The 25,666-nt window shown below is 31.5% G+C and overlaps 3 protein-coding genes across 3 annotated transcripts; all 3 read right to left on the bottom strand.

Moving 5' to 3' along the window:
• Nucleotides 1–2,683: 2,683 nt before the first annotated feature.
• On the bottom strand, nt 2,684–4,411 carry LOC134701263 (uncharacterized). The gene has a single exon (XM_063562390.1). It carries the CDS (start codon nt 4,409–4,411, stop codon nt 2,684–2,686), a length of 1,728 nt encoding a protein of 575 aa, XP_063418460.1.
• An 8,919-nt stretch (nt 4,412–13,330) lies between these two features.
• LOC134701262 (E3 ubiquitin-protein ligase TRIM71-like) lies at nt 13,331–15,127 on the bottom strand. Its single transcript, XM_063562389.1, has one exon. The coding sequence runs from the start codon at nt 15,053–15,055 to the stop codon at nt 13,331–13,333; it is 1,725 nt and encodes a 574-aa protein (XP_063418459.1). The 5' UTR covers nt 15,056–15,127.
• Nucleotides 15,128–19,716: 4,589 nt separating this feature from the next.
• On the bottom strand, nt 19,717–21,456 carry LOC134701261 (tripartite motif-containing protein 2-like). Its single transcript, XM_063562388.1, has one exon. The coding sequence runs from the start codon at nt 21,454–21,456 to the stop codon at nt 19,717–19,719; it is 1,740 nt and encodes a 579-aa protein (XP_063418458.1).
• Between the last annotated feature and the right edge of the window lie 4,210 nt (nt 21,457–25,666).

Here is a 25,666-nt window from a genome sequence, read left to right as displayed (position 1 = left end):
ATTATTTGTAGATATTCAACTGTCCCTCGATACCATGTCTACTCTCTACGTAATTCAATATAATTCAGTACAATCATTATATGAGGTGAACATCTCAATCATTTCCGTGACTGCTTATTTTAGTATATTTCGTGAAAAGATTAAAAAAAAATCGAAATCAAATTTAAAAACTTTGAAACATAGAATGTTTAATTTTTTAATCAATGTCATTCCTTGTCTGTTTATTCTACATAAACTCATGTTTTGTAAACACAGTCAGATTTCAAATCCTCCTCACAAATCTCAATTCATGAATATACGACAAAGACTGTTATATTTATTCCAGAGACCTCTGTACACAGAAGAAATACAAAGTTTCGATGATTTTTTGAACTGTATATTTATTTGTGCTTTGTTTTCTTTTTTCTTTCTAGTTTTTACTCACATAAATGAAAGAAACAATAGTTTTATTGTCAATTTTTAAAAGTAGAGCAAGTACAATCATACGAATACAACAAGACTTACTGATTCATGATACTTTAATAACATTACAGATTCGTTAGTACATGACATATATTGTTTGGTTATATATTATTCATGTTATTTTAAAAGTCGATTTTACGATTTTTTCAATTATTTATATTTATTTAAAACGTATACATATTTTTTCCATCCTTAACCTCTTCAATTTCCAATCCAACTTGCAGGAAGAGTTTTAGTATGTCTGTTGTATACATAACTTTAAAAAAATCGATACTTTGAAGATCAGTTCCCACTGATGACTTCTCTATTCTTGATACTAAAATACCATATAATTTATCTAAGAGAAGAAATTTTCATGTTTTTGAAATGACAATTATTATATAAAGCAATAGCTTTCATTCTCTTTTGAGTAAGACAATTAGAAAATAAACTGCCCATTTTGAAAATGCAAAAATGTGACGTAGAGATCGCTAGCAGAAATTAGAACGCACTTCATTTTTGCGTTTTTTACTGTGAACACACCGATTTGTTTTTGTCATGGATAGATATTCCGTATCCTTCATTTTGTTAAAAAGAAATGATAAAAAGCTATTTATGTTCTTTCGAGAAACATATTTTTATTTCTGAGATTAAACATACAGGAAAGTATTTCGATACGAACGTATAGTTCTTCTTTTATAGCAAATCTGAAATTATAAAAATATCTATTCAGACCTAACAAAACATTTAACTTTCTAGTTATTTTCATCAACACTATAATATATTAAGATTGTTTCAATCTACAACTAAGATATTAAGATTTTGTCAAACTTGATTTAAAAAAAAAGAAAAGCAACTCATCGATATTTAAGCGGTCGTACTTATTCTAACAGTAGTAGTGACCGATGACCTTGATAGACCTTGATATCATAATTTTATATAAAAAAGTCGACACCACACCGTATAAATAAATACGAAATTTCATATCCAGCATTTTGCTTGAATATTGTATATTGAAATTGTCTATCACTAAAGGTAATAAGTATACTGTTTCTGTCCAAAAACTGTGTCTTAAAAGAACGTTTTGTCAATCTACTGATAGTTATTGAGATATCAAATAATTATTTATCATTTAGTGTGCTTGTCCTAAATATTGAACCTCGTCATGGATTATCTTATATCATAATTTACACTTTTTACAATAGGAAAATTCAGATTTGGACATTTTGTAATTAAGCATTTTCGCAAATGTATTTAAACATTTTAAGCTTTATTTTCAAAAAAATGCTTCTGTTATTAAAATGTGTAGATGGAAAAATGTATTAATTTTGCATAATATAGTATGCGTGAAAAAATTGTCACTTAACGTTCAGTTCTAGCACCGAAAGAAGTTAACATATAAAGAGAATATTTTGATGCATCAAGTTAATAGACAGACATTCTGCTGAATATAACTTCGAAACAAGCTATAAACATTACTTGTTAATATTCTGATTTTGCTAATCATGTAATGATAATGGTATCTCTATTTATTTAACCGATTTTGTTTCGTTTGCCTGAATCAACAATGAACATATATGAAATGAAAATTTGAAAATATTGTCCGTCAGTTTGCTTGTTAAAGTACAAGTATTAAAAAGTTTTATTTAATGTGCGAACACAAAGGTTTGAAATGCAACCTTGAAGGTACAAGAAAACAGTTATTTCGTTGTAGACGATAATTTCAAATTTGCAAAATCGCACCTTCACATTATTAATAATATTTTTACAATATCGCTACTGTGGTGTACGACTTTTTGGACAAGTTCTATGAAACTAATTTAAAAACTTCATGATCTGTAACTATAAATATGGAAAACATTATATTGCAGGAGTTCTAACATTCTGTTTGAAGGCTTCAGACATACTAATTTTTAACATTTTTCGACTGAGCCACATCACTTCTTTACTTTAAAATTCATAACCTATTTCTTTTAATTAATAGTTATCAACGTACCAGGATTATAATTTAGAACGCCAGACGCGCGTTTCGTCTACATAGACTCATCAGTGACGCTCATTTCAAAATATTTATAAAACCATACAAGTACAAAGTTTATCCTTATATGTTATTTGAGAAAAAGAAGAAATGGTTTTTGAAAGGGGTAATGTAAATTAAATTTGTTGTTTGAAAAAGAGAGATCTTTATCACTATATGTTCAATTTATCAAGTTAAGGAATATGTACTCCTAGAAGGGCAGTTTTATGTAACATCATATAGGAATGCTACTTGCTTGTAGTTTGTTACAAGAAGTAAGTTTTTGTTTTTATCAAAATGAATGGCGCGTGGATTTGAAATACCGTCACTACCTCCAATAAGTTCTTTGGCCTGCTTTCCATCTTTGGATATCACTACGATATTGTTTGAATCAAAACCAGCAACATAAATGTTCGAATTTGAATCTAAGGTAATGCCGTATGGTGTTCGGAGTAATGAATTGGAATATTTCCATTGTACCTGTCCATTGTAATTGTAACATATGACAGAATTATCATGACAGTTGGAATGAAAAAGAAAATTTCCATTTGAAGTAACGTAGGTGTGTTTTAATAATCTGGGTGCAGTAGGTAGTATCTGTATTCTAGTAAACTTTTTTGGATTGTCAAATATTTGTATGCCTTGGTCATATGTGCAGCAAATAAGTGATCCATTGTGATAGCTTATACCATAACAGAAGTCCTCTAACTCAACATTTTGACGTATTTCTGCATTATTTATATCGATCAAATAAATCTTGTTTGGATTATGTCCACCAGTTGAAACAGCTATCGTATTGGAATCGACCACTGCAAGGTCATATCCAATGTCGGAAGGCGCAGTGTTGATATGCAACTTGGAATGAAATTCACCATTAGACGAATATTTCATCAGACTATTTTTGTGTGCAATAAGGAATAACATGTTTCCAGATTCTGACATGACGCATCCAGAAAGCTCATTACGACCAATGTAAATCTTACGCACAATTTTGACACTAATATTTTCAACCGATTTTGCTCCCGAGATAGGTTGATAAATTTGTGCTGATGTATCACCTTTCCATGAAAAAGAAACATGTTTTTCACTGCTGTGTACCTTCATATCACCAAATATATTTATCTCTTTTATAAACTGCTCTAGCTTTTCATTGAATGTACATTCGATTATCACATCGTTTAAGCTACCATCGTCATACAATTTGTGAACATTGAGTTCATTGGTTGAGACATTTTCCTCGAATGACTTTGATCCTATAAAGATTTGCAAATTTGTTGCATAGGATTTTACAGATTCGATGTCGTTTTTAATTTCGTCTACTTTCTGCTTTTCCTCATTTAATTTTGCAATTGCGTCCTCTATTTTTTGACTGTATTCTTTTTCAAGTGCAGATGCCTTTTCTAGTAAGGCCTCTTCAAAATTGTCTAACAGTGTATTAATTTCTTGACGCTTTTCCTTAATTAGTTTTGCAATCACCCGCTGCTGTTCGCGTAAATCAGTCAAATTTCGATTTCTGTCTTTTATAGCAGAAGAAATGTTACTGTCCAGATTTTTCAGAACTTTTTCAATGTTATCCAAAACTACTGTTGGTTGTCCTTTTGAAGGCGTAAGAAAATCTTCTATGAAAATAATTTCCTTGCATTCCTTGTGAGCTGATATCGAACATATTTTGCAACAAAGAGAGTCGTGAGATTTACAAAAGAATTCAAGGACGAAGTCATGTTCCTCACAGTTATGTTTTATTCTCTTGATGAAGGATGGTAATCTGTTATATTTGTCTACCGTGACTGTCTTATGCGATTTTGACGATCTCGATATTTTGTGATGGTCCCTACATTCACGACATAGAACCTCTTCACACTGTGGACAGTATTCTTCCGCTGTTTTATTGAGGTCTCTATTTAGGCAAACGTCACAGAATTGTGAACTTTCGTTGACGGACATATCTATCATAGCTAGATTGCTTTTATGGTTTTTAAAAATACTTGTTATAGTCAGCAATCCTCTTGTTCAACCTTAAGAAGAAAAATTAATATATTCAAATATGAATTTAAGAGCACTGATTTATGTTTTGGTTCCTTGAATGAAACTGAAGAGGCTGATCTGTAATAAAAAAAAGTTTTATATGAGCCTACTATGTGTCCAAAAATCTACTACCAGTACAAACATCGCACAAATTTCGGATTCTGATTTACATGGCAACGTTTGAGACGCACTACTTTGGGTTGATGCAGTTACCGCAACTTTTTTTGTGGTGAAGATATTTTAAATCGATAAATTAATGAATGTCTACATTTGAACACATTCTTAAACTTGTGAATAGGGAATAACAAATGCCTCTTGAAAATTGAGAAGGTTTGCTCTCACAGAAAAAGATCAAGTGACATCTTTAAGTTTAATTTCCCATGCCAACTTATATTGCGTGTGAAAACCGTTTTGCAAAATCTATGTATATTTCAATAAAACGCATGGAGGTGTTTTCATAAAGTCATCATGACATATAAACTAGATAACATAATTTTACTTTTTTACATAGATAGAAATTCGGCACCTAAATCATTGTTTTTTATTATTATTTTGAATATAAACGAAAATTATATCTGTTTGTTTTGGACTGAGTTTTTACTTTTACACCAAGTGGTCATTATATGTTCAAAATTTATTCACCTACACATTTTGTACAGTTGTGTTTCTTTGAGTGAACATTCTTAGTTCCTATTTTATTTTGTAATATTCTTTCATTTCTCACTGTAAAATGCATATTGTTTTATAAACAGAAATATAAATTCGGCTTTTTCGTCAACGTTTTGAAGCAGATACTGCAAGAAGTGGAAAGTAATACATATACAATTATGATTTAATCTGCACATTACATGTACTAGTATTACTTATTCGACGTGTTCTTGTTTCTATCTATATAGTATTTCACAAGAAAATCAAATATGTTTCATGCTGGCCCTATTTACCTTGTTTTCTACTTGTCATAGAACTACATAAACTAACTAACAATTATAAAGTAAAACGTATCTTTAAGACACCATGTTCTTACAAATATTAATATACCAGGGTACCTTGTTTGTGAAATCTGTTACAATAATGTAATGGTAACATCTTTAGACCATTAAATCAATCATCTTAGTAAAAACAAACGAAATACATAAACTAATTAAAAACCAATTGTTCAGAGATCAATTGAAGGTCTTTCCACCTCAATAAGGTGAATCACTTGTATGGTTGTGGAGAAATACTGATTTCAAATACATAAGGGGAGAAAACTGCTAAAAGGGTTAACCAAAACCCTTTGACTGAAATACGTTGAAGTTGCGCCTTATTGTAAACAGTTATTTGGCAAACACATCATATCATTAACTGTAACAGTTTCTTTTGAATAACGATAACAAAATTCAAAATTTATAACATGACCTTGACTTTTGACCTTGGCCTCAATTTCCTTCAAATGGACAAAGGACTACATATGAAAAGACTGTAGGCCTCTACGACTTATACCGTATGAATTTATCCAACATATCGCCTATCTTAAACTTTCAAAGCGAAATAACTCCCATAAGATGTTTTCCGATCACTCCAGTCTAAATTAACCAAATCATTCTTAAGAGTCGACAAACAATTTGGTGAAAACAGTTTGTTAAAATCTTTTACCGTTTTAGAGATATAGCGATAACTAGAAAAGGGGGACACGGGGGATAACTCCTACAAGAATAAGTGTTCGGTCACACAGGGTGAGTTTTGAAACCCCCATTACTGTACAACATCATTGGCCAAAATCAGAAGAAAAACAAAAGGTCTTTCCACGAAAAGACCTAATGAACAAGGAAAGGGCCAGCTGCGACATACAAATATTGTTGTAAAATGCATACCCACATTAAAGATCAAATCATTTATTACTATAAGTCACCAGATAAATTAAATTATATATTTTATCAATTTACACGTATAATCAACAACATATATAAATAATTAAAAACCAATTTTTCAGAGAACAATTGAAGGTCTTTCCACCTCGATAATAAGAATGAAATTTAAAGAACGATGTTAGAAAATGTCACTCCTTGTTGATGTTATTTGGTTCTTCAAATTGATATAAAAAATAAGACTAATAGGTATATACAGAAGACTTGAAATAATTTTTAGCAAAGGTCAAAATCTAGAATGTCAAATTAACCTTTGATCTTGACCTCAATTTCAAGGTCATAGGTCAGTGATCTCAATTCAAAAGACCCCAGGTCAATCATTTGTATGGTTGTGGAGAAATACAAAACACTTTGACTGAAATATATTAAAGTTGCGCCTTTTTGTAAACAGCAATTTGGAAAACAAATCATATCATTTACTGTAATAGTTTCTTTTGAATAACAATAACAAGCAAAATTCAAAATTTACAACATGACCTTGACCTTCGACCTTGATCTCAATTTCAAGGTCATAGTTCAGTGAACACAAAACTGAAGACCGGAAGTCAATCACTTGTATGGTTGTGGAGAAATACTGATTTGAAATACATAAGGGGAGAAAACTCCTATAAGAGTTAACCAGAACACTTTGACTGAAATAGGTTGAAGTTGCGCCTTATCACTCTAAGACATAAGCCCGAATTTCCAGCTACTTTGTAGCTGTGGTCTTATCAGACACCATGCTGATGCCAATTACCCCAGACCATGCATCATGCTGGGTTTGTTGATCTTAATCCCCTAAATAACTGGTCACATACATATTATATTACTTAATATATATCATTTTCAGTACAGTTACAAATGTGTGATTCCTAGTGAATATTGATATAGAAATTGAATAAAAAAATAAGTTTGATAATGCCAAAGTTATACATCAGAAGTTGAAATAAAAACACTATTACCGGTACAGTAATTATATTATAATTTATGTTAATATTTTAAAGTGATTAAGGTTTTATTGTAATTTATAGTATGTAATATGTTACTTGTTTGGCACAGTGGCAAATGTTACACACGTTTAAAAAAAGATGACATAAAACTGATGTTGTAAAACAATTATTGGTATGATAGAAAAGAAGAGAACACATTGATTAACACACTCTATTGTTTTGAAGAAAAAAGGGGGATTGTCATCTGGAGATTTAATTGTTTTTTTTTCGTTTTCTGGTAATCAAATTGATTTTTTTTAATAAAATTTGTAAGGGTTCCGCAGAACCCAGTGTCTCGCCTACTTTTGCTGTTAATCTGACACACACTCAACAAAAAAGATGAAAAAAAAATATTTCTCTTGATACTATCTTTTGATTGTCAAAAGCTTCTGTCCTGAAGTTTGTTAAAAATCCAGGCTAGTTTAAGAATCTAAAAAATGTTTTTTTTACTGTTAATTTTTAGCTGTATACAGTTAACTTAGATTTAAAAGCAAGTAGCAAATAAAAATTAGTTTGAGCATGTTTATTTTAATATAATATAGAAAAAAACGTGAATTTAATCGAAATTGATAAAAAAATTAAGAAAAATACCAGATTTAGATAAAAGGGGGAGGGCTTAAAAAGTTGTCTTTTAGCCAATATCTATTCATATAATTAGTACTATCATTTTATATTTTTACAAATAGTTTTTTTTGAAAGCGATTTTGAAAAAGTAATTTATTAGATTTTTAACTCTAGAAATATTTTATACAAATTTAACATGCAGTTTATTGTAAATATGTACATGTATGCTTTTAAAGTGTCTCATAAGTCAAATGTTTGGCTGGGCATTGATTGAATTTGAAAGATGTTACTTAATTTACCTGTATATATGTACTGTATCAATCGATGTGTGACACTCAAATAAAATATATATTTATTATTTATTTATTTTTGGCACAGACCAGATCATTTTTCAACGTTAGGCTAATCATTTATAGTATTTTTTTAATTTCCCCTGATTTCACATCAGTTTGAAAGAAATCAAAGTTATTTAGGTTAATAAAATATAGAATAAAAGTTAAGGAACAAAATTATTTCATATAAATGCAGGGAAAGTTGTCCATTACATCCGATAAACTAAACATGCATATTAATATTTTTAATGTATAAATATTTTTTTTTAGTATATATATTTTTTTTTTTTCAAATTTATTGTTCAGAAATACAATGAAGCTAGGAGAAAAGAAATAGACCGAGAAATATAAATTTATAGCTTATCGTTTTGTGATCAACATCTGGTTATAATTAGTGAACCTCTAAGAAAGTGTGTCCACATAATTTATATCTAATTGATTACTGATAACATGCTGAGATAAATTTATAGAAAAATAATTGGAAATCCGGGCTTATGTCTTAGAGTGTTATTATAAACAGTTATTTGGCAAACACATCATATCATTTACTGTCACAGTTTCTGTGGTATAACGATAACAAGCAAATTCAAAATTTAGAACATGACCTTGACCTTTGACCTTGACCTCAATTTCCTTCAAATGGACAAAGGACTTCATATCAAAAGACTGTAGGCCTCTACGACTTATAACGTATGAATTGATCCAACTAATCGTCTATCTTAAATTTTCAAAGGGAAATAACTCCCATAAGATGTCTTCCGATCACTGAAGTCAAAATAAACCAAATCATTGTCAAGAGTAGACGAACAATTTGGTGAAAACAGCTTGCAAAAGTCTTTTACGGTTTTAAAGATATAGTGATAACAAGAAAAAGGGGACGTGGGGAGATAACTCCTATAAGAATAGGTGTTCGGTCACACAGGGTGAGTTTTGAAACCCCCATTACTGTACAACATCACTGGCAAAAAAATCCATTCGATATGTTGTAAGACAAAAAAGCATATCAGACGGCAGAAGAAAAAAAAAAAAAAAATAATAATCAGAAGAAAAACAAAAGGTCTTTCCACGAAAAGTGGAAAGACCTAAATATAGAAATAATACACAAGTCTAATCTTAAAAATGTCATGATTAGCATACTCGTACGTGTGTACTTAATAAGTGTTTTCCATCATGTGACCTTTGATGGTCTACCTTCAAAAATTATGAATTGGATAAAGAATTGTCCCATTAGCACTCATACCACATCTTCTCATATCAATCAAATTGATGTGTGACCCGTATTTGTTGTCGTAAAATCGATTTATGACGATAAAACAGAAATTTATGACTGTTTTTTATTTACTAAGATGACATTTGCTTGATCAAGCACTAATGCGTCAGTTTTATTTTGAATGCCTTCAAAATATGTGTACTTGTTTAGTGTGTGAGTAGTTTTCTTTTTGTTGGCTGGTAAGTATGGAAAAATTTGACTTGATGCAAACCATTTAAAACACACAAATATAACATATTTTCAAATTAAGTACCATTATTTTCTCCTTTCTTACCTGATTGTTAAATCCTCGGACTTAAAGCTGTTTTGTAACTGCACAGATTAAATCCACACTATAGTTGATGACAGATTTTACCTGTGACAAGTATCACTGGTATAAGAGTGTTAACCGTAGCTTGAATTACGAATATCCCAATATGGCGACGGCAGATATAGGTAAAATCTTTACGGTCATTTTTCTTAAATGTAGCATGGTTTTGTCCATAGTTACTCAGCTGCAAGGTTTTGCTATACCATTACGTCATCCCGAATTTTTCAACGGTAATTTTCAAAGCGCTTGAACAATACCAGTGCACGGTTACGATTCAAATGTGATGTAATGGCATAGAAAATAAAATTGAGAAAGGAAATGGGGAATGTGTCAAAGCGACAACAACCCGACCATAGAGCAGACAACAGTCGAAGGCCAACAATGGGTCTTCAATGTAGCAAAAAACTCCTGTACCCGTAGGCGTCGTTCAGCTAAGTGACTATTGACAAAAACATGCTACATTGAAAAATGACTGTAAAGATTTAACCTATATTTGCCGTCGCCATATTGGGATAGTCGTAATACCAGTGAGTGTATAAACGAGTATTTAAAGTAGGTTTCAGTATTCAAATGATGAACTGTTTGAAAATTACGTCTGATAAAATATTGTGATCTCTGGAAATTGTAGTTAAAATTGAGACGGGCATTGCGCCTAACAGAACCTAACTATATATTTAGCTTTATAGTATATGTCTTTATTGTATTAAGGTACATGTCTGAATGTGTTCATATATGTATGCTATACCAGAAAACTCTAGAGAGATTTAGCACCTAAATTCTTTCAGTTCGTGAAATTAGAACATAAGATTCAAATCATATTTTTATGAAGCATATTTCAATTTTTTCATAGAAAACTTTGGAATGTTTTTCGAAATTAAGCTTCCAAATTCAAAAGAGTAAACTTGATATTGACGCATTTGATATGCTCTTGAGGTCCTCTCAGGTCAAATAGTGTTAATCGTTTTTCTGTATTTATTTTTCATAGGCATTGTCCGGGTTAAGGTTCTTTTTTAACAGAAATCCAAAATATCGCTTCAGTATACCAATTCTCTTTTTTTTCAAAGTCAATTTTTCAATGCCCGTCTAAGACGGGACGTATTATGGTTTACTGTTGTCTGTCCGTGCGTCGTCCCCACTTCGGACAAATACTAAAAAACGCTTCAACCAACTTTGATGAAACTTTGTTGCATTGTTTATATCTATTGACGTAAGCTCCCTTTCGTTTTTTTTTTTATAGATTTCAGATTTTTGTTTCCATATTATGAAGTTCGATCCTTAAAAAAAGGGAGATTTTCCATTTTTCGTACAATAACTCAAAAATGCTTCCATCAACTTTAATGAAACTTTGGTGAATTGTTTATATCTATTGACGTATATTTCCTTTAAATTTTTGATAAATTTCAGATTTTACGTTTCCGTGTTATGAATTTTTATGCTTAAAAAAGGGGGATTTTCCAGTTTTCGGAAAATCACTCATAAACATTTTCATAAAATTTTATGAAATTTTGGTAAATTGTTTGTATCTGTTGACTTAAGCTACCTTTCAAACATTTAAAGAAAATTAACAACTTAAGGTCATCGTATTGCCTTCAACAATGAGCTAAGCCCATATCGCACAGTGAGCTATAAAAGACCATGAAATTACAAAAGTAAAACAATTCAAATGAGAAAACTAAAAGCCTAATTAATATACAAAAAAACAAATCCATTAAAGCATAAAGACAAGCTTACAGGGCAACGGGCGTATTTTGTGCTTATAGCGCAGCTCTTTATTGAAATTACAGAAGTTTATGTCTTTTTGTTAATGCACGGCACTACAAACAGCTTAGAGTCTGAAAAGACCATATTTTGTGCTCAACCTGTAGAGTCGAGCACATATTTTACCTATTAAGACTCAACATAACCTCGACAGTACTTAACTCAATCTAATTAAAAAACAATCTCTCATCGCTCCCGTTTTCTGATATGTCGCGTAGGAGATCTAACGAAACTGCTTTGAGGTCACATATGAGTGAACGAGAAGTTATGAATTTATAATGATATGTAAATGACTTGACGACCTATCAATCAGCCACCAAAAAAGTTTATAAATTCTTTGAACTGACGATTTCTTCGTAAATAAAATGAGTTACATCACTGTAACATGTTTAACTCACGATAAACTTTCAAGATCGTCGAAGACTCATTTGCATCGGTCGAAAAAGACACACCTGCGAGGTCACTCACATGTGACCTCAAAGCGGTTTCGTTAGATCTCCCACGCGACATATCAGAAAACGGGAGCGATGAGAGATCGGTTTTTAATTAGATTGTACTTAACTGTACTTAACTATACTCGACTTTAATCTCGACTTTACTTAATAAGTCTGATTCAGTATTTGATAATGTTGGTATAGTCTGAAACAGTCTTGATAAATGATCAACTTGTCTTGACTAAATATCGACCTGTCTTGACTCAGTCTCGACCTGTCTTGACTCTGTCTCGACCTGTCTTGACTCTGTCTCGACCTTTCTCGACCAGTCTTGACCTTTTAAGTTTAGTTTAGACGACTTGATCGGGCCATCTACCTCAATTATATATTGATCTTAAAAATATTCCAGGTTATTTGGAAGTTTGATTCTTTGTACATCAACATTTTTACGAATTTATTTGTTTATGATCACTAGTCACCACATATCATTCCTGGGTATTTTGTTTTATTGATCGTTTAAAATTTATTAAGATTTAAACCAAATATTACTAATTAAGTAAAATTATCAAGATGTTTGATGCCATGATTAAAAACAAATTTTCTATGTTGAGAACACGTTAATTTTTCAACAAGCAAATGGCATTCCCATGAAAACGAACAGTTTTATCAGGCTGACTCGAGAAGTTTGTAATGAAGAATAAAAAAAATAAAAAGAAACTAGCATTATCCTATAACTTCACACATTCCCGTTAGTTAGATGCTGTCTTCCAACTAAATAATTGAACGTTTTTGAACTATATTGGACGCATCTGTGTTATTGAACATAACATAAAGGATACAATAAACCCAGAAAATTCTGGCCAATATCTTGACTTACATCTCGAAATAGAATTGGATGGTGAGAAAAGGTTTAGAAACACTCAGATTCTTTCCGCAGTTTAATTATGAACATTTCATTTCTATGTAGCAATATATCAGTAGTGACTGGGAAATTGAGTATATATAGTTATCTCATGTGACATGATATTCAAGACCTTTCATTTCCTATCATAATTTTCCTTGATATGGAAAGTCGGTTTACAAAAAACACCTTTAAACTAAGAGTTCATTAAATCATTCATTCGAGCATTGTGTTTGTCAGAATTTTACACCATGAAAGGACTGTTTATGAAAACTGGCGCTGTATTTGTCTTTTAAGACACAATTGCATTAATTACACAAATGCAGATGTTAGTAATCTGGTCGTTTTTCTAAATAAGTAACATGTGATTCTAGCAGTAAAAGATTTATTGTAGTTAGAAGTTTTATATAACGTCATACATGAAAGCAGCTCTGTTATAGTTTGAAACAAGAAGTACGTGTTTGGTTTTATGAAAGAAAATGGCTCGAGGACTTGTAATTCCGGCACTTGCTCCAATTAGCTCTTTCGCCTGTTTTCCATCTGGAGATATCACGACTACATTGTTCGAGTTAGAACAAGCAACATAAATATTCGAATTAGAATCTAATGTGATGCCGTACGGTTTCCTTAGTAACGTAGAATCGCAATATTTCCATTGCACCTGCCCACTAAAATCGTAGCATACGACAGAATCATCACGCCAATTGGTATGAAAAATACGATTTTCATTAGAGGTAACATAGGTATAATCCGCAATTCCAGGTGCATTAGGCAGTATCCGGACATTAGTCAAATTATCGTGCGACCTTTCAAATATTTTTATGCCATTCCTATGCGTGCAACAAATAAATGAATTGTTGTTGTAGCTTAAACCGCAACACCAGTCGCCAAGTTGAAAAACTTTACTTATTTTTGTACTATTCATATCAATCAAGTAAATCTGTTGAGGGGAGTTTCCACCACTTGATACAGCTACCGTATTAGAATTAATTACTGCAAGGTCATACCCAATGCCGTTTGCCTCCGGGTTAATACGTGATTCTGAAATGAATTCACCATTAGGCGCATACTTCATCATTCTGTTGCAATGTGCTTGTAGAAATAGCATGTTTCCAGCTTCTGATATGGCACATCCAGATATACCGTCATGATTTATATCAATCTTGCTTCCTAACCGGACGTATATATTTTCAATCGATTTTGCCACAGACATCGGTTTGGAATTTTGTGCTGATTTGTCACCTTTCCATGAAAAAGAAATATGTTTTTCACTATTATCAATTTCTACATCACCAAATGTTTTTATGTGTTTTATAAACCCCTCTAGCTTTTCACTAAAGGTGCATTTCATTGTGACGTTGTTTAAGCTCCCGTTGTCATAGACTTGTTGGACGTTGATTTCATTGGTTGAAATACTTTCTTGGAATGTCTTTGTTCCCATGAAGATTTGCAGATTAGAAGCAAACATTTTGACGGATTCAACCTCTTTTTGAATTTCGTCTACTTTTTCTTTTTCGTCCTCTAATTTCGTAATTATTTCTTCTATTTCCCGACAGTTTGTCTTTTCATGTATAGATACCTTTTGTAATAATTCTTCTTCTAAATTGTCTAAAAGGTTATTGATTTCTTTACGCTTTTCTTTAATTTGTTCTTCAATTACCCGCTTCTGTTCGCGTAATTCAGTCAAATTTCGATTTCTGTCCTTTATAGCGGAACAGATGTTACTTTGCAAATCTTGCAGAACTTTTTCAATATTATCTAAAGCTGCTGACTGGTGCCCAGGTAATGGCTTAAGAAAATCTTCAATGAAAATAGTTTCCTTGCATTCCTTGTGGCCTGATATCAAACAAACTTTACAACAAAAAGATTCATGAGATTTACAATAAAATTCAAGAAAGCAATCATGCTCCTTACAATTATGGGTAATTTGATTGATAAAGGATGGTAATTTTTTATAATTCTCTATAGGGATGGTTTGATGTGATTTTGTCGACTTCGATGTCTTATGGTGATGTTGACAATCTCCACAAAGAACCTCTTCACATTGTGGGCAGTATTCTTCCGCTAATTTATTAAGGTCCCTGCTTTGGCAAATGACGCAGAATGATGCACTTTCGTTGTTTGCCATTTCAATTATAGCTTGTCTTAGTTGATGTTAGACAAAATTTCTTATGATTTGGACATTTCTTCATCGGTAAACAACCTAATGACCTACAGAAAAAATGTAATTGTAAAAATCTATGCTGATGGAAGAGAAAAAATATCTGTTCGATGTCGATAAAATGAAGTTTGAATGGTCTGTACTCTATGAACAGTAAATACATCGTTATAATGACAAAACATAGTTATGGTGTTATTCTACTAGGTTTCTGTCAATCCATGACAATATTTTAACAAGACAAAATTATGGGTCCTACAAGGGTAAATTTTCATCTTTTGAATTTCAAATACCTCTCACGTAAAATTGAGTTGAAATATTTTACGCGAAGTATACCTAAAATGAGCTTACACGGAAGTCATGGATGCTAATTTCACGTGAAGTTAACAAAAAAAATATTGGTATTTTCAATAATATTTTGAATTGAACTTCAAAATTGAGATATGTTTGAATAGTTTCATTTTGAAAATTGAAAAAAAAAAACAATTAACTTTTTAGTAATTTTAAGTAGATTTTACGTGAAAAAAAAAGGATATAGAGGTTAAGCTAGCTATAAAACTAGGTTTAATCAACCATTCTCTACATAAGAAAATTACTGTACCAAGTCAGAAATGTGAAAGTTGTTATCCCTTTGATTGATGGTTTTGCCATTTGATTAGGAATTTTTTGTTTTGAATTTTCCTCAGAGTTTAATATTGTTGTGATTTTACTTTTTGAATGATGATTTGCTATCAGTGATTAAATTTCATCACAAAAAAAACTCAGTACATCCATTATGTCGATACCATATTTCAATGCATGCCAAAAAAGAATAGAAAAATGCAACCCGTTTCAATAAAAAAATTATGACGCTGATATTTGGAGAAGGCCCTTTTCTCGAATTAACCAAAATTAAAGCTAAAACATGTAAAAAGCTACAATATATGTTTCGTGGTAAAATAACGCGAACTGAAAACCTCATTTCTATCTGAAATGCCAAAACAAGTCCCACACTCCTTCAAACTTATTTTTAAGCGAAATGAATTGGTGAAAAACCGACTAAAAGTCCAAACCATGAATTGAGGTTTTGAGAAGATCAATTACCCTAGCTAAGAGTAAATCAAACTGAGAAGTGCATGTTTTTAACTTTAACGCGGTTTAAACATTAAAAATTCAAATAAAAGTAGCATCAAAGTTCAAAATTGAGCGAAATAGAATAGTTTGGTTTCGCATGACAGGTCATTCATGCATAACAGGAACTTTTTACTCAATAACAAGCCCGGTCTTGCTCCTTTTATGAAATTTTCCTTTCACCTTGATTTGCATTTTTTTAAATGAATTGATACGGTCTTAACATGATGAAGACCTGTAAACTGATGTTGACTCAAATTTGACAGCTGATTGTGATAGGGTAATATTGAACACTAATTGAGAAGTGAGAAGCTGAGACAATTGCAAACACTCTTTGAAATTCTTTGATTTTTGATGTTAAATGTAAAGTCTATTGCAGGTTAAAAATTAAATGAATAAAATGAATAAAACTAAATATATCTATCGAAACGCATAGCCGTTTTCCATGACGTTGTCTTATTGTGAATACTTTATTACTCATTACCTATGTTTACTTTGGGAGTACACAAACTCATGAATAATAAAGGGAGAAATTTGAATTAATGGTCTGAGAGAATTTTACTAAGATGCCAAAAACAAAATGATAGTATTGAGTTTTGCCTTTTCATTTACAAGCATTGTATTCTGAATGATGATTATCTATATAGCTATCAGCAGTTGTTGTGTTTCAAGTTTGTAAAAAGGAAAATCTGAAACTATTCGGGTGATATGTTTTTTCATATTTGAATCCGTAAACATGACATGACAACCAATGTCAAGGTTTTTTTTTTAATGACGATGACATTTCAAATACAAAAGCAGGTACTTTTGAAATAGTTCAAATGAAAGAAGTAAAATAAAAAGATAATCAAACGTCTTTTATTAAACTTATATTTGATTCTACACTTGCATTTGAACTAGAATCAGATTTTTATACAGACTCAGAGTGTAATAAAGACACCTTTTAAATATGTTTGTTAGTACATGCTTTTTTTCTTAATCACCAAGTACATTGGCAGTAGTTTATATACTCGCCCACTTTTTTTTATTGTCAAACTGTATAGGAATAGTATATACTCAGGTGCCAGGGAAATATAGGCAGCTCTTGAGATATAGGGTTGAAAAGAGCAAACCCCTTTACACGAACACTAATGTAAGCGGAAAGGCACACGTATATCCTAAATTGAAACGCATATATAATCTTATTACCAGATAAATTGTTTCCGCGGTTATTTCTATAAAAACAGACCATGTGTAGTTTGACTTGCAGTATCATGTTCGATTTGTTATCCGACCAAGGACATCATACACTTACGTGTTGATATCTTTTAGTTCCATTCAAAATCATTCTTATAATTAATTGATGTGAATTTTGTCGTTTGTTTGTGTTGTTTATAAGTTTTCTTTGTTTATCGTTTTTATATATTGGCCGCCATACTTTGTGTACTGTTTGGTCTACAGCTGTGGTTTTGCGTGTACTTTTGTTGTTGCTGGATTGAAGATTTCAAAAAGTTAATTTTAAGGGCGATCAATTGAAAAACAGATATGACGCCTTATGAAATTCAGAATTTAGAATTTTACTTGTTCCTACCTGATTGTAACATCATACCAATTGTAGTTGTTGTGTATCTTCATACATTTAAACTTTTCTATCTATACTGATTGATTTTACCTGTAAGAATACACGTACACAAGTGTGTTAAATATCAGATAAAGCAAGACACATATAGATATCAGAAATATCTGTATAACCTTCTCTCTATTGATTACGTAATTAACGCTCATTTAAGTACCTTTTTGTGTGACCGATAAATGAAGGATAGATTTTGATTTTTTTTCTTTAATCGACGTTTATCCTGGGCTGAAATTTTACCCAAGACGATAGTTTTACGTGAAAATAAGACATGTTGTATGATCACGGTCTCTCATGTACTTCAAACCCTCCTCACGAATTTTAACGAATATATTACAAAGACTGTAATATGTATATTTCATTTTGTAACTCGACTTTATTTTCTCTCAATCGATTTATGACTTTTGAACAGGGGGTAAACTACTGTTGCTTTTGTTTATGTAGAATCAATTGCCCCAATCTCTTTTGAGTAAACAGATACAAATATAAACTACACATAATTGACATGTAAACAGTTTGTCTCCTTAATATATATATCAGGACAGTAGTACCCCAGTACACAACGTTTGGTCCCTTATTTTACTTAAACTTAATATGACACAAATACAAACTATACTTTTTTAGAAAGATAAGTCTTTGGTATTCAACATTAATTAAATACATAGAATGTAAGAAGATGTTCGAGTGGTAGAATAAGTCGAACAAATAATGATGTTGATTTACAAAATATTTTGTAACAGTTGAGATTGAACTTAATAAAGAGAGGATACAAGGAGATTGAAATCGAAAATCACTGAGGCATTATCATGTAATATATCTGATTCAATAAGAAAAAAGGCCAAACAAAACACAAAGGAAATTCCTTTAGTATTGGCAACTAAATTTAATCCATGCATTCATAAATTAAAACAATGCATTAGTAATCATTGTGATCTACTAAAACAGGATGCAGTTTACAACGGAATATTTTCAAGCAAATCAATAATAGCTTATAAAAAGCATACAAATATTGCGTATCTATTGACAACGACAACATTGAAATAAAATGGTATAGGTAAATCCCTGATGATGGTGGGCCTACAATGCTTCAACCCTTTCATAAATAGTATACATTTATCATTAGCATATAATACAAAAACCGCCGAAACATTTTATTAATGTCGGATTGATTTAAAGCAATTGCAAGTCTAGTAATACTAGCATCGTGTGATCAATATGTTTTAATATAATTACAATAAAGTACAAATATATGAATACGGAGTCTTCCGAATAAGATTGTTAGCTATCAGAATTCGGATTGATGTTGGAATACGTGGATGTTAGGTGTCACTTTCATATAAAGTTAATATTTGAAATCTATTGTACATTTTGTAATTATATAATTCAGATTCATGTTTACTAATGGTGTCACGAAGTATAAGTTACATCATAATATTTGTTCCCAATAGAAAAAGTATACTGGAATAACATGTCCACTGGAATTAATTTTACAGTATATTTTTCTAACGGAATAAATGTTATTGAATATTTGTTCCAACAGAAACAAATGTTATAGCATATGTTTCTAGGGGAACATCTGCTAGCTGGAACAAACATACGTTTTAAGTGCGTCTGGATGATTTGGGTTCTGTAATAAATGTATGAAAGTATTGTAAAACATCTTTGTTTAGGCTAACCCAATACAAACCAGACAATTATTAGCAGATGTTTCCGAACACAATATCGTTTGGCTTACAATAGAGAAAAGGTTTTAATACACAACTTGATTTTAGTCATTGATGATGAAATTCATGAAAGAAAAGTGTACTGTTCCAATTGACGACAGCTATTTCCATTTACTTCCACTTCAGGTTTCGTTTATTCACTTGATATAAAGCATTAGACATATGCTTTATATGAAAGGTAGTTTTCAATCAGCAGAATGTTTACTGCATGAAACGTCAAACAGAAAGGCAACTCCATCATGATTAGCACAAAGAATTACGTTTTTGGTTTTATGGACAAATACGGCATGAGGTTTTGAAAGTCCGTCACTAGCTCCAATTAGTTCTTTGGCCTGCTTTCCGTCTGACGAAATCACTACGATATTGTTTGATTCAAAACCAGCAACATAAATGTTGGAATAGGAATCTACGGTAATACCGTATGGTTTTCTGAGCAACGAATCGCAATATGTCCATTTTACTTGTCCATTGTAATCATAACATACGACAGAATTATTACGACAGTTTGAATGAAAAATTGAATTTCCATTTGAGGTAATGTAGGTATAGCCGAATGATTTAGTTGCAGTAGGTAGTACCAGCATTCTAGTAAAATTTTTCTGATTTTCAAATATTTGTATGCCTTTGTCATAAGTGCAGCATATAAGTGATCCATTGTGATAGCATAAACCGTAACAGAAGGTCTCTAAATCAACATTTTGACGTATTTCTGCATTATTCATATCGATCAAATAAATTTGGTTTGGACTATTTCCACCAGTTGAAACAGCTATCGTATTGGAATCGACCACTGCAAGGTCATATCCAATGTTGGACGGCGCAGTGTTGATATGCAACTCGGACTGAAATTCACCATTAGATGAATATTTCATCAGACTGTTTTTGTGTGCAACAAGGAATAACATGTTTCCAGATTCTGACATGGCGCATCCAGTAATCCCATTACGACCAATGTTAATCTTACGCAAAATTTTGACACTTATATTTTCAACCGATTTTGCTCCCGAGATTGGTTTAAAGATTTGTGCTGATGTATAACTTTTCCATGGAAAAGAAACATGCTTCTCACTATTGTCCACCCTCATATCACCGAATGCATTTATCTCTTTTATAAACTGCTCTAGCTTTTCATTGAATGTACATTCCATTGTCACATTGTTTAAGCTGCCATCATCATACAATTTTTGAACGTTGAGTTCATTAGTTGAGACACTTTCCTCGAATGACTTTGATCCAATAAAGATTTGTAAATTTGATGCAAACGATTTTACAGATTCGACATCGTTTTTAATTTCATCTACTTTCTGTTTTCCCTCTATCAATTTTGCAATTACTTCCTCTGTCTTTTGACAGTATTCTGTCTCAAGTGCAGATGCCTTTTCTAGTAATGCCTTTTCAAAATTGTCTAACAGTTTATTAATTTCTTGACGCTTTTCTTTAATTTGTTCTGTGATCACCCGCTTCTGTTCTCGTAAATCGGTCAAATTTCGGTTTCTGTCTTTTATAGCAGAAGAAATGTTACTTTCCAGATTTTTCAGAACTTTTTCAATGTTATCCAAAGCTACTGATGGGTGTCCTTTTGAAGGCGTAAGAATATCTTCTATAAACATTATTTCCTTGCATGCTTTGTGAGCTGTTATCGAACATATTTTGCAACAAAGAGAGTCATGAGATTTGCAAAAGAATTCAAGGACGAAGTCATGTTCCTCACAGTTATGTTTTATTTTCTTGATGAAGGATGGTAATCTGTTATATTTTTCTACCGTGATTGTCTTATGCGATTTTGACGATCTCGATATTTTGTGATGGTCTCCACATTCCCGACATAGAACCTCTTCACACTGTTGACAGTATTCCTCCGCTGTTTTATTGAGGTCTCTGTTTAGACAAACGTCACAGAATTGTGGACTTTCGTTTGCGGCCATATCTATAATAGCTAGATTGCTTTTATGATGTAAAAAAGTCTTTTTGTCGTCAGCAATCCTCTTGTTCAACCTTAAGAAGAAAAATGAATAGATTCAAATATGAATTTAAGAGCACTAATTTATGTTTTGGTTCCTTGAATAAAATTGAAGTGGCTGATCTGTAATAAAAAAAAGTTTTATTTGAGCCAACTATGTGTCCAAAAATCTAGTACTAGTACAAAAATCGCACAAATTTCGGATTCTTATTTACATTGCAACGTTTGAGACTCACCACTTTGGGTTGATGCAATTACCGCAACTTTTTTTGTGGTTATGATATTTTAAATCGATAAATTAACGAATGTCTACATTTGAACACAATCTTAAACTTGTATATAAGGAATAACAAATGCCTCTTGAAAATTGTGAAGGTTTGCTCTCACAGAAAAAGATCAAGTGAAATCTTTAAGATTAATTTCCCATGCCAACTTATATTGCATGTGAAAACCGTTTTGCAAAATCTATGTATATTTCAATAAAACGCACGGAGGTGTTTTCATTACGTCATCACGACATATATACTAGATTACCTAACTTTACTTTTTTACATAAATAGAAATTCGGCACCTAAATACTTGTTTTTTATTATTATTTTGAATATATGTTCAATTTTTATCCACCTACACATTTTGTACAGTAGTGGTTCTTTGAGTGAACATTCTCAGTTCCTATTTTATTTTATAATATTCTTTGATTTCTCACTGTAAAATTCATATTGTTTTATAAACAGAAATATAAATTCGGCTTTTTCGTCAACGTTTTGAAGCAGATACTGCAAGAAGTGGAAAGTAATACATATACAATTATGATTTAATCTGCACATAACATGTACTAGTATTACTTATTCGACGTGTTCTTGTTTCTATCTATATAGTATTTCACAAGAAAATCAAATATGTTTCATGCTGACCCTATTTACCTTGTTTTCTACTTGTTATAGAACTACATAAATTAACTAACAATTATAAAGTAAAACTTTCAGACACCTTTTTCTTACATATATTAATAAACCAGGGTACCTTGTTTGTGAAAGCTGTAACAATAAGGTAAGTGTAACAGCTTTAGACTAATAAACCAATTATCATAGTACAAAAAGAGAATTACATAGACGAATGAACAAGGAAAGGGCCAGCAGCGACATACAAATATTGTTGTAAAATGCATACCATATCAAAGATCAAATAATCAAATTAAATTTATTACTACATGTATAAGTCACCGGATAAATTAAATTATATATTTTATCAATTTACACGTATAAATCAACAACATACACATATAAATAAATAAAGTAAAAATACACAAGTCTAATCCTAACAATGTCATGATAAGCATACTCGTACGTGTGTACTAAATAAGTGTTTTCCTTTTAATAAAATTGAGAATGGAAATGGGGAATGTGCCAAAGAGACAACAACCCGACCATAGAAAAAAACAACAGCAGAAGGTCACCAACAGGTCTTCAATGTAGCGAGAAATTCCCACACCCGGAGGCGTTCTTCAGCTGGCCCCTAAACAAATATATACTAGTTCAGTGATAATGAACGTATACTAATTTCCAAATTGGACATAAGAAACTAAAATTAAAATAATACAAGACTAACAAAGGCCAGAGGCTCCTGACTTGGGACAGGCGCAAAAATGCGGCGTGGTTAAATATGTTTATGAGATCTCAACCCTCCCCCTATACCTCTAGCCAATGTAGAAAAGTAAACGCATAACAATACGCACATTAAAATTCAGTTCAAGAGAAGTCCGAGTCTGATGTCAGAAGATGTAACCATAGAAAATAAACAAAATGACAATAATACATAAATAACAACAGACTACTAGCAGTTAACTGACATTCATCATGTGACCTATAATGGTTTACTTTTACAAATTATGAATTGGATATAGAATTGTCCCTTTGGCACTCATGCCACATCTTCTCATATCTATCAAATTGATGTGTGACCCGTATTTGTTTTCGTAAAATCGATTTATGACAATTAAACAGAGATTGATGACTGTTTTTTTATTTACTAACATTACATTTGCTTGAACAAGCTCTAATGCGTCGGTGTTATTTTGAATGCCTTCCAAATATGTGTATTTGTTTAGTGTGTGAGTAGTTTCCTTTTTGTTGGATGGTAGGTATGGAAAATTTGACTTGATGCAAACCATTTAAAAACACACAAATATAACATATTTTCAAATTAAGTACCATTATTTTCCCCTTTCTTACCTGATTGTTAAATCCTCGGACTTTAAGCTGTTGTGTAACTGCACAGATTAAATCCACACTATATTTGATGATTGATTTTACCTGTGACAAGTGTCACTGGTATTAAAGTGTTAACCGTAACTTGAATTACGACTATCCCAATATGGCGACGGCAGATATAGGTAAAATCTTTACGGTCATTTTTCACAAATGTTGCATGGTTTTGTCAATAGTTACTCAGCTGAAAAGTTTTTCTATACCATTACATCATATTTGAATCGTCACGGTGCACTGGAATTGTCTAAGCGCTTTGAAAATTGCCGTTGAAAAAATCGGGATGATAATCTTAACTCGGAAAAAAGAAAATCGTAATTATGGTATTTAAAATTGAGAAGATCATCGTAACTGGATGGTATTTTATTGATAGTGACACTAAAACTTATATCTGAAAGCATATGATGACAATATGGTGATGAATTAATCACGAAAATGTTCCAACATCTTATGACATTTTTTGTGCATATACCATTAATAGTTCTTATGAAAACAGTTACATACTAGCATATCATAAAATTGGAAGGGTGAACAAGATAAACAAGAAATTTTGGAATGGAGAAAATAGAAAGTATGTAAAACTCAGAAAACTCCAAGAACTAGGAGTTCACAAAATAATGAATGAGCAACGAGGCAATTTTAAAGGAAGTTATGATATATGACAATAATTGTAAGACTATACGCGCCATTTAGGTAAGGCTAATAAAACAGTTAACAATAGTAAATTATAATAGACTGGTAACTATCATAGATCCCCTACCATGCATACTGTTAAAAGAAACGTCCTAAATACATGAGTATTTGATAAAAACATTTAAATTTAATGTTTAAAATCATATCTCATATCAGTGTAAGACAACAAAAAATAAATTCACGGGGAAAATATAAACGGCTATTTTAAGGGCATACGATACAGTTTGTTCCCGTATTTACATTTTGATAAAAGTTTCATTATAGACTATTTTTTACCTGATTCAATTAAATATGTAATAAAATATATACCTTCATGTGCTACGTTTTGGGAAAATGAGATCGAAATTTTGTATATTTGCACAAAATTCGGATTTGTGGCCGTATTTTCCCTTTCGAAAGAAAGACATAACTTTTTTGTTTTAAAAGATAAACACAAATTGATTTCTTTAAATAATTTGTATTTAAAAAATTATACATTTTTGATTCAGAAATAACTCATATTTATCAAATGCTCATAGATATAGGGAAAAACCTAATTTTTTGCTGCATATTCATCAAATAAAAAAAAATGCACTATCTACGAGTTCATGAAAATTGGCACACATAATCTTCTCGCGTAATCAAACCAAATGACATTTTAAAAAAGAGAGGTCCATGAACTCTTTTTCAAGTTAAATAAGATTGAATGATAAAAATCAGTCGAAAACTGAATCTTTCCACGAAAAGTCATAGTTAGACGTAGCGAAAATAACAATTTACGTTAGAAACGTGATTACCTCCCTGTAACTGTATCGTATGACCTTAAATTGATGGAAACTTTTGTTCTGTAATGCAGAATTTGAGACTTAACATGATATTGGGTGCAAAACATATGGTATATTATAATGTTGTATATAGACTTTCATTTTGAGCAATGAACTGAGAGGATTGCACTTCTGGTAAATGGGAGATTGATAATCCCCCCTTTATAAAAAAAACCCACCTTAAACGCACATAAAACATTGAAACTTTAAAATATATATATATATATATATATAACTCGTCTAAACATCAACCCAACAATGTTAGATCTGTAAATTTGCTTTCGCAAATTTTTGGTTCTTCCCTCGCCGGGATTCGAACCCATGCTACTGTGCTATCGTGACACCAAATCGCCTACACTGCAGCCGTCCCGCTAGACCACACGACCACCTGGGCTCTCATAAAAGAGCTTTCGCT

This window comes from Mytilus trossulus, unplaced genomic scaffold, assembly GCF_036588685.1.
Source record: "Mytilus trossulus isolate FHL-02 unplaced genomic scaffold, PNRI_Mtr1.1.1.hap1 h1tg000234l__unscaffolded, whole genome shotgun sequence".
NCBI classification, from domain to species: domain Eukaryota; kingdom Metazoa; phylum Mollusca; class Bivalvia; order Mytilida; family Mytilidae; genus Mytilus; species Mytilus trossulus.
This window is presented reverse-complemented; position numbering and strand designations above follow the sequence as displayed.

What these genes read in the sequence shown, in the direction of transcription:
- LOC134701263 (XM_063562390.1), bottom strand. Translation starts at nt 4,411, where the DNA reads ATGATAGATATGTCCGTCAACGAAAGTTCACAATTCTGTGACGTTTGC.
- LOC134701262 (XM_063562389.1), bottom strand. Translation starts at nt 15,055, where the DNA reads ATGGCAAACAACGAAAGTGCATCATTCTGCGTCATTTGCCAAAGCAGG.
- LOC134701261 (XM_063562388.1), bottom strand. Translation starts at nt 21,456, where the DNA reads ATGGCCGCAAACGAAAGTCCACAATTCTGTGACGTTTGTCTAAACAGA.